Below are 10,601 nucleotides of genomic sequence, written 5' to 3' on the forward strand. Positions count from 1 at the left end.
GCGTATTAAGGTGGGGTGTTTTTTTATGAAAGCTGTGCTGGATACGTGCAAACGAGTAATATGAATAAAATTTCAAAATTTGATAACATTGTAAGGTACTGCTGAATGACTCGTGTCCATTAAACCATTTCAGGCTGGACCTGAAGGGCCTTCTAAAATAGATAAGAATACTTTTATCATTTATATGTTTTCGATCTCCACCAGCTCAACAACAGCCTATGTTCTGTGACGTGTTATGATTGTAGCGCTTGGCACTGCATCAATTTATACCACCAAAGGGTGGCGCTCAAGTCACCCTGTATGATATTAACCCGCCAAAGAAGAGTTTCAAGCGGTTTAGGAAGGAAGTAACGAAGCTGCTGAATTTCAATTCAGGCAGCCAAATTATAAGTGCTGTCCTGTATATTCAAGCTAACTACCATACGAACTGGTTTACTGATGGCCGACACCAGTGGAGACAACAGCCACCAAGCTGAAGAAAAGGACGAGACAAATTCCCGGCATCTCTCTGAACCTACGCACGGGACAAATGACTGCCCACCGGTGTGTATTGCCAGTCGCGAGCAGAAAAAAATCATCTTGCATGTGGACCTGAACAACACCATTCTGGTGTCGGACGCCGTGACGTGCCAAGGGACAGTGGCTGCCCTGGATTATTTTCTGACGACTGTAACTTGGGGCAAAATGAGTAAAGGTAAAACGATTTTCTTCAGCCCTTTAAAAGAAAAACCAAAACGACAGCTTCGGTTGTGCTGACTGGTGTAATGCGGAGAGTATTTGTCGAATTCAGTTAAACAGCCTTGATTTGATGATCTCGCCATCGCCATCATTACGTTATTATTTGAAACTAAAGGTTTTGTGGAATGTCAACCATGTCAAAAGACGGGTCTGCAGGAGCGGTTTCTCAACCTTTGTGAGTCAAGGAACATATTTCCCCCCGAAAGTGAAACAAAACTTACGACACACCACCAAAGAAAAACTACACGATGAGGTAATTGTACCGCCTCAATCTACTCACAGTTCAAATTGCTCAGTGTGAAATTTGGGCTCGTTTAGTTGGATACGACGGACAATTGGACAGGGTGTCCACTAAGTGGGTACACACAGCTTTCACGTTCGCTAGACCTTGCTCCCCTTGACTTCTCTTTCTGGGCTATGCTAAAAGATAAAGTGTACTCAATGAACAATACACATTTAAAGCTCACCTGAATTATCCAAACACGTCAATATATGCATTGAAAACTATGGAAATCATTTTGAAAATAGAATAAAACTGTTTTGTTTTGAGAAGGTATTTTTTTAACATGTACCCAGACAATTGACACTCTACAGCGGACCCCCATATACTCGCAGTTCGACCCCCGTGCACTCAACTGTTAGCAGATAATTATTCATCCATCCATCCATTTTCCGATCTGCTTTATCCCCACAAGGGTCACGGGCATGCTGTAGCCTATCCCAGCTGTCTTCGAGAAGTAGGCGAGGGACACCCTGAACTGTTTTCCATCCAATCGTAGGGCACACACAGACGAACAACCATCTGCGCTCACACGCACACCTTGGGACAATTTAAAGTGTCCCAGTAGCCTGCCATGCATGAATGTGGGAGGAAACCAGAGCACCCGAAGAAAACCCACACATGCACAGGGAGAACGTGCAAACTCTACACAGGAAGGCCGGAGCCGGAATCGAACCGAGCACCTCAGCACTGTGAGCCCGACGTGCTAACCAGTTGCCTACTGTGCCGCCCCAGATTATCATAATTTTTTTTCAATATTTTCCATCTTTTCCCCCTGCTGTTTAAAAAAAAAAAAAGAAATCACACCTTTAGGTTTGTCAGCGTTTTAAAAGAGTTTTGCACAGTGTTTGGGGTCCACTATATTTTATTTTTGAATGCATGACAAAGACGATATATTTAATATTCAAAATTGATCACCTTTATTGTGTCTTCTCGGTCGGTTCTGGACTCAAAAAGCTCAAAAACCAGCATCTGTAATGGTATGGGGCTGTGTTTGTGCCAATGGCATGGGTAACTTACACATCTGTGAATGCGCCATTCATGCTGAAAGGTACATTCAGGTTTTGGAGAAACACATGCTGCCATACAAGCAATGTCTTTGTCACGGACGCCCCATGCATATTTTAGTAAGACAATGCCAGACCACGTTTTGCACGTGTTACAACAATGTGGCTTTGTCGTAAAAGAATGCGCATACAAGACTGGCCTGCCTGCAGACCAGACCTGGCTCCCATTTAAAACGCGTGATGCATTATGAAGCGTCAAATACAGCAACGGTGACCCCAGACTGCTGAACAGCGGAAGCTGTACATCGAGGAAGAATGGGAAAAAAATTCCGCCCCTTCAACGATCCTCATTTCCCAAACGTTTATTGAATATTGTTAAAAGAAAGAAAAGGTGATGTAACAGAGTGACAAATATGACGCTGTTCTAGCTTTTTTTTTGGAACGTGTTACAGCCGTAAAATTATAAGTTAACTCATTCCCAGTGTGGGACGAATAAAGGATATCTTATCTTATTCAGTACCAGCCCATTCTAGACCAAGTCTGAAAAGACGTTTAAAAACGTCATTGGGAGTGAATGAGTTAATGATTATTTGCTGAAAACAATAAAGTTTATCAAATACGTATTAAATATCTTGTCTTTAAATACAGGTTGAACGTGATTTGCAAGTCACTGTATTCTGGTTTTATTTATGTTTAACACAGAGTGCCAACTTCTTTGGAGTTGGCTTTGTAGCTGACTTTCATGGAATCTTTAAGACCCCAACTGTCTCTTTCCATTGGCAGGCAAGTGGGAATGGTTGAGTGACTCCCCCTCACTGCTCCCGCCACGTGACGATGCCGTCAACTACTACTCTCAGTTTGGAGCGACTCCCAGGTTCACCTCCGGTGCAGGTCGGCGCTTTCGTGGGATTCTGGAGGAACACCTGAACCTGCTTCGCTGGCCTGAAGGTGAAAAGGTAAATATCCTCTCGGACACAATGGATAATCTGACATGACATGAAAGCCTTAGGGCGGCCCGGTAGTCCAGTGGTTGGCACGTCGGCTTCACAGTGCAGTGGTACCGGGTTCGATTCCAGCTCCGGCCTCCCTGTGTGGAGTTTGCATGTTCTCCCCGGGCCTGCGTGGGTTTTCTCTGGGTGCTCTGGTTTCCTCCCACATTCCAAAAACATGCGTGACAGGCTGATTGAACACTCTAAATTGTCCCTAGGTGTGAGTGTGAGCGTGGATGGTTGTTCGTCTATGTGTGCCCTGCGATTGGCTGGCAACCGATTCAGGGTGTCCCCCGCCTACTGCCCGGAGACGGCTGGGATGGGCTCCAGCACCCCCCGCGCCCCTAGTGAGGATCAAGCGGTACAGAAGATGAATGAATGAATGAAAGCCTTATGACGGGCTTTAGGAAAATAATCAGTATTGAATTGCGATTTTATTTTATTTTTTTATTTTTAGAAAATTCATTCATTTTTCAGATTTTATTTGAAAGATTATCATGGTCTTGTAACATTAAGTGTTTTTTTTTTTTGTGGTTGGTGGATTTAGTGAAAATATGCATTACGGCCACCGGTGTGTTACAACTGGTACATTATTTAGTGAGCTATTCACCCTTTGGAAGGTAAACCATGGATAAATCCAAGAAGTGAAAAGTTTCTGGGAAAAGCAGAACATTTGCTCTCCCTGTACTACATAAAGTACTTGCAGCATATTTAAAACCAAACATCACTCACATCCCGCAGATAACCGCTTACAGTCATTTGTCAAAATGAAAGCGATGTCTCATTGCTTTGAATTACCGTTAACCAGGTGAAATAAATCATTGGTGATTATTTTGCAAATACATATATTTGACTTTGTTCAGTGAAATACAGGTTAGCTCGCCTTCAGCGCTCAAACAGAATGTGTTTTGGTAGTTTCGCCAACCAAATGGATCTTTGGAATATGCGGTGTGCTGATGAACTAGCCTCCCCTACAGGGAGACCGAGAGCTGTCAATAAAGGCGGAGGATGGACGACTGTACCACTGGATCCTTCCCTCCTTTTTCCAGTTGCTCGAAGACCTAAAGCGGCAAGGGACCGAGTTTGCCATCCACTTTCGTACTTTTGGAAGCGACCTACCTCATGTGCTCAGTGCCGTATCCAAAGCATTGACGCAGGGCGCTCATCCCTTGTTTCCTGATCTTCCTGATTTAAAGGTGAGGTGGAGTCACACTCAATCTCAGCATTGTCTCCCCGACAGATTAGACCTGTCACTCTGCATTTGCAAATGCACTGCCACACATTTCCAATCTGTTGTGCCGTAAATTACCAAGGCTGCCTTTTTATCTGAAAACAAATCACTTCTCGGAATCACCACTTGGAAGCTGTTTACCTGTTGCCATTGGGAACATTTCTGGCTGTCATTGTTTAGAGTTTCCTCCTGGTCCTTTTGCACATCGTCCGGTCCGGTGTTCTGGGAAATCTTGGGTCATGGTTGACCAATTTGGCAGTCTTGTAAATTGAAAGAAGAAGTAAAATGTCCTGGATGATTCGTTTTTCTCCCAATTTCAACATGACCTTCACTTGCCAGTGAACTCTAATGCCATCTGTTGAAAACGAGCGGATATGTGAAAAACGGCGTGGATACGGACGAGTGAGTTCTGGCGTGCCTGCTTTTGGCTATGTTATGGGGATGCCATCCATGAATGAAGTTTGAACACTTTGATTGGCATTTAATATTCATTCATTCATTCATTCATTCATCTTCCGAGCCGCTTGATCCTCACTAGGGTCGCGGGGGGGTGCTGGAGCCTATCCCAGCTGTCTTCGGGCAGTAGGCGGGGGACACCCTGAATCGGTTGCCAGCCAATCGCAGGGCACACAGAAACGAACAACCATTCGCGCACACACTCACACCTAGGGACAATTTAGAGTGTTCAATCAGCCTGCCACGCATGTTTTTGGAATGTGGGAGGAAACCGGAGCACCTGGAGAAAACCCACGCAGGCCCGGGGAGAACATGCAAACTCCACACGGGGAGGCCGGAGCTGGAATCGAACCCGGTACCTCTGCACTGTGAAGCCGACGTCCTAACCACTGGACTACCGGGCCGCGGCATTTGATATATTTATATATATATTTTTAATGTAGACCGTTGCTTATATTGTGGGTCCTATAATCACAGTTAACTCAACGGTATTTTATGAGAATTAAAATTAGTCTAAAACAAACAATCTGTAACAATGTCCTCCCATGAAATCTTGAATCTTGTCCAATCTAACTCAAGTAAAAGATGCTGTACGACGCAGGTGTGGAACTGCATTGCTCGAGGGCCGTTTTTCTGCATGTTTTCCATCTCCCCCTGCTGCACTTGATTCAAATGATCAGGATTGTTATCGGGCTCCTGCAGAGGTTGCTGATGAAATGATGATTTCTTGAACAGAGTGAACCATTTTGGGACAAATGACTTTGTCACTCACACTTGTCTCGTGCACTCATGTGCTAAAATTGTCTGAAACCACACTCGAGTAGATTGAATCACCTGCATCCTGCGCGCAACTCGCACTTTAAAAGGTTTTCTAGCATCCACATTGACAAAACTACTGACTGGCGTCAGGTGGTGTGAGATCGGGTGCTTCCAAGACAGAAAATGGCTCTTCTCACATCTAATCCTTCAGTTTTGGAACAGCTCCAAAAAACTCCCATAAAAATGTTATTGCTTCAGGTCTGGAGAATGAATAGAAGGTATGTTTTTTTTCTTTCTTTTCTCTCTCCGCCTCCAAGGCTGTCAGGGTAAGCTTGATGTGGAAAATATATTCAAACAATCACTTGTCAAAGGCTAAACATCTTCCACTGAAAGTCTGCATTGATCTGCCATGAGAACGGTGTCGTCTAAAAATGCGGTTGCAGTACTAAATCAAGGGAACTGCGAGAAAAAGCGACTGCACATTGGTGTGATAGTTTTTAACTATGCTGTCATTTACACCGCGTTGCATTTTGTCCTGCGAAAAAACGCGTGTTAGTATTAAAAACATCTACAGGGCTGTGTGGGTACTGTGCCGTGCTTTAATATATCAGAATTTTCATATTGGCACACAAAACCGTCTCAGGAATAAATGTAGATGTCAGGTTGGTCCAAATTGACACTCAGGAATAACCAAAAGGAGGAGACAGGAGACTCGATTCTGGTACAAGGAGGGAACGAGGAGAAGCGTTCGGTTTCAGTTCTCGACACGTAACCCTAACGATCTCCCCCTTCACCCCCTCATTTATTGGGAAAGCTACTACATACTGTAGGTGTGTCCAACCTAAAGGGTGGGGGCTGTTGAACACACACTGAACTTGTTTGACTATGTGAGTGCAATTTACGTACATGTGTGCAAATGTCACATAAACATGTCTCCATTCACGGTTCACCCTTGCTCACTGTTTAGTCTTAACAGTAATCTCTTCGCAACCACGTCCTCGGAAAGGTGGTTGCGACCCTAAACCTTTCACACAGTACAGCAAGCAAAAGTGAGCACATAATGAAGAACATATAATGATTATAGATGTGAGTAAATGATAAAGGATAAATCTTTATTGAAAGCATAAGCGTTCTTCATTGCAGGCAAAGCCAACTAATGATTGCAAGCATAAGCGTTCTTCTTTGCCAGCAAAATCAAACTATACTGACAGGCAGAAGCATTCTTCATTGCGAGCATAAAATGACGACACGAGAATTAACCGAATAATACGTGAATGTATGATTACTAAAAAATAATAAATCCAAAAGTAAAAGTAGAAATATTGAATTTCCTCAAATCATGACCTGTGCCTTCATAGAAATTGTGTCATTGTCCACTTAAATGAGTGCCTACCCTTAAGTAATGCCCTTGGGGGGCGATATAATTCAATGGCTGCATTTATTCATTTTGAGCATGATTTTTTTTAAATGAAAAAATATCAACTACATACTAACGGGACCTCTCTCCTGCTCAGTTAAGTGTGAATAAGACGCCAGGCAAGATCCGCTGCAGCTCGAAAGGGGTTCTTCTGACCAGAGGCGCAGAGCGGCTGTCGACCCGCGATGGCGAGAGAGGCCTCTACCAATTCTTGAGCAGTGCAGATGGACTCGGAGGCTTCCAGGATGACTATCAATGGTACCGCTAATTACCCACGTGCGATCGAGGTGACGTCAGGCTCCTGCAATGTACCCTTATCCACTTTTTTTGAACTCAATTAATCCAAGGTGGGTGACTAAGAAGTTCTCCAGCCAAGGTGGGAAGCCGCTGTGGCTGGACCCCTTTGACAAGCATGTTCAGCACATCTTCATCGATGACAACATACGACAGAATGAGAAGGATACCGTCGTGCATCCCAAGGTAGCACACAACGGCGGTCTTTCGCTCAGATCAATTTCTTCGCTTGCCCCCCCACACCTGTTTTTCATCTCATGCGGCATGCAGTAATCTCACTCCTGTCTTGCTTTTTGCCTCATTAACTTTTAATTGAGGCATGGTTTTTATTTATTTATTTTCCAAGTTTCTATTTAGTTATTTTTGTTTTTGGGGAGTACTCATTTAGTGGGAACAACATTTTAAAGCTCCTTTAAGCACTGTAACTCCCTGACTCAGCTCTTTTGGAGTAAACCGCTGACTCAGTGCTGGTGTGTTGGTTCAGTCGGACGCTGGCAATTACGTGATAACATTTATAGAGGCTTAATTCATTAAGAGCCGCAAGGCCTTCATGTCGTGCCCTAGTCAGCAGCTATTTGACTTCATTTGCCCCGCTGGCGAGTTGCACTGTATTTGTTTCCTTCCAAATGAGGTGAATGTTGAAAGCAAACAAAAAATAGCCCAAGAAATTTTCAGTAAACTTTATAGGCCAAGGGAGATGTCATCACAATTTGGAATAAATTGGTAAAAAAACAACAACAACAAAGGGATGCTCAGAGTCTTGCTGTTTTGAATGTGAGTTTGCTCATTTCTCCCAACTTGTGGAGTTTTTACTTCAAGTATGTACTTTTCCTACTTTTTCCCGGGTTGACAAGGTTCTAATCTTTTGGAAAAGGTTTTGCCTCTAATAGTTCTACAAAGTATTTCAACCCAAACCACAATTACCGTTTTAGTTAAAGTATTTTCACAAACTATTGTCCCAGTATCACTTTTTTTTTTACCTCATTCACTCCCAAAGACGTTTTTCAACGTCTTTTCAGACTTGCTCTAGAATTGGTTTGTACTGTATGAGTTAAAAAGCAATTAAATCTAGTAGGAAGCGTACTTGATTTATTATTTAACCTAATTAAAACCATTGGTCCCCTTTTCACTGCAGTCTCTGGTTAGGCATGCAACGGCATGCACACGAACAATGGGGTTATCTTTTTCTCCCCATTAATAATTCACAAACTGTTGCGCTGAGGTTTTTGCTTTAAGGCATTCTAAAATTGGTCGCTCAGCAGAGCAAGACAAAATTCACGGTTTGTCTCAACTTTACAAACACCATAAAGGTTTGCCTGTGCTTTGGCATGGTTGCGTGATTATTTCAGGCTGGATGCAAAGTCGCTTCAGATGCACTTGTATTGAAAAACGAACAGAAACCCAACATGACTCCTGTGTATGGTCCAGGTTTTCATGGAGCCAGGCGGCTCGGACACTCGCACGGCCTGCATCTCGGAGCTTTATGACATCGCCTTAATCCAGACCGATCTTCTCAAAGCCATTTCTGAGCCCGACTACTTCACCCGCCGTGTCCAGATCTGCCGGGAGAACTATGAGAAGAATGTCCAGCAGGGGTCAGGCTAGAGCACTGCCGAGTGTCTTCTCTCAACCACGGCTGGTCTTGAGGAACTCTATCTCAGGGTATCATTATCTGTTGGAATGCTAGAGACAAGGAGATGTTGGCAATATCCGTAGCAACTCTTAGCTCAGAAGAAAGTAATTTCCAGAAAAGGCAAAATAATGACATTGGCAAATTGAAGAAGTGGGGTGGGGGGATCTTCTTTATTGAGTAAATTTAATTAATGCCAGATTGAATATTTTACCATCCCAAAGAAAATAATAAATCTCCAAACTTTATGTTTTGAGGAAAAAAGTTATTTTTTTAGGCATAATTATCCTATAATGAGGGTATTCGGCCAATACCTGTGGAATCACCTCATGAAAATCTTTGCACTCCCAACATCTGGCCCTTTAGATGCTCATCAACACATTGCGTGATGATTTTTGTCAATGCATTATGCACTCTTGGGTTGCACATCACTATTTACTGTTATGTATGATGTGCAATGTTAAAGCACTGGAACCTATAGTAAGGTTGAGCAGGTGTTAGAGAAGGGTTTAATAAATAATTTTACATCTTAGGTGTCGACAAAGATATTTTATACCTCCTTCAGGGATATTGTTTTATTTGCAGTTAATTTATTGCTGAATTATGCGAGACAAAATTAGATCGATATAAAAGAAACGTTGTGGCGTGGAGCATTTAGAGCCATTTTTTGAAATTGAGTTTTTATTTTTTATTTTTATTTTTTTTAATTAAGGGGTTGATTTTCTTGAACAGAGTTTGCATTGTAGCGACCACAGTCTTCCATATGCAGGAGGTTGGGATCTATGGAGGTGTACAATTTAGTGCTTATCCAAATTAGGGTTATTTGGCTTTTGCTCGTCCTGTAATTTCACTCCACTCCAGTGTGAACATTCTGTGTCATCTTGAAGATACTGTACTGGGTTATTTTTATTAAACAATCATATTTTACTCCACACTAGAATTTCACACCTCAGGTCCACTCCAGTGTAAACATTCCCTGTCATTTTGAAGATACTGTGTTATTTTTATTTTATAATTGCATTTCACTGGTTTTCTTGAATTGCAATTTGGGTGGCGCCATTGGTTACAGGTATTTATGACGGTTTGAAGGCGCAAATATATCTTCTGAAAAATGTATTTTATTTTTTAATTTGTCAAAGATGCCAATCAAATTCGAATCAATTTTCTGCATCTCATCCAAAGTTTTTGGGGGCGGCATGGCTCAGTGGTAGAGTTTACCAACCCAGAGGTTGGTGGTTCAATCCCAAGCCATTGTGGTCATGTCATAGTGTCCTTGAGCAAGATACTGAACCCCCGGTTGTTCTTAATGCTGCGTCATTAGTTGGTGAATGAGCAAATAGTGTGAAGTGCTTTGAGTATCCGCTGTCTAATAAATTCCATTACACATACTGAACATCAACATTGTATTAAACATCTATTTGACTGCTTCTTCAATGAACAATTTTTGTATGCTTCTTTTATGTCAAATTATTTTCTGTATATGTTGATTTTAGTCTCCTCTTCCATCAGAGCTAAACCATGTTGTGTAAGTCGAGGATATATTACGGTTGCTATAAACTTCCAAGTGAGACATCCAATGCCAGATGTAACTTACTGTATTTGCCCGAATATAAGACGATGTTTTTTGCATTGAAATAAGACTGAAAAAGTGGGGTCGTCTTATATTCGGGGTCTAGATATTATACTCATTCACGACGCTAGATGGTGCCAGATATCAATGAAGCGAATGCTGAACTTGACTCCTCAGGCCAAAGAGAACCCCTGCCACGAAGAATAAAAATAAAAATCGCGGTAGCACGA

At 42.5% G+C, this 10,601-nt stretch overlaps 1 protein-coding gene across 1 annotated transcript; it reads left to right on the forward strand.

Annotated features, from left to right (window-relative positions):
* Positions 1 to 310: 310 nt before the first annotated feature.
* Positions 311 to 10,242, forward strand: si:dkey-32e6.3 (uncharacterized). The gene is made up of 6 exons (XM_052051522.1): positions 311 to 694; positions 2,809 to 2,981; positions 3,992 to 4,210; positions 6,975 to 7,135; positions 7,225 to 7,357; positions 8,600 to 10,242. The coding sequence occupies exons 1-6, from the start codon at positions 439 to 441 to the stop codon at positions 8,774 to 8,776; spliced, it is 1,119 nt and encodes a 372-aa protein (XP_051907482.1). The 5' UTR covers positions 311 to 438; the 3' UTR covers positions 8,777 to 10,242.
* The last annotated feature ends 359 nt before the right edge of the window (positions 10,243 to 10,601 follow it).

The sequence above is a fragment of the Hippocampus zosterae genome, chromosome 2 (genome assembly GCF_025434085.1).
Source record: "Hippocampus zosterae strain Florida chromosome 2, ASM2543408v3, whole genome shotgun sequence".
NCBI lineage: Eukaryota > Metazoa > Chordata > Actinopteri > Syngnathiformes > Syngnathidae > Hippocampus > Hippocampus zosterae.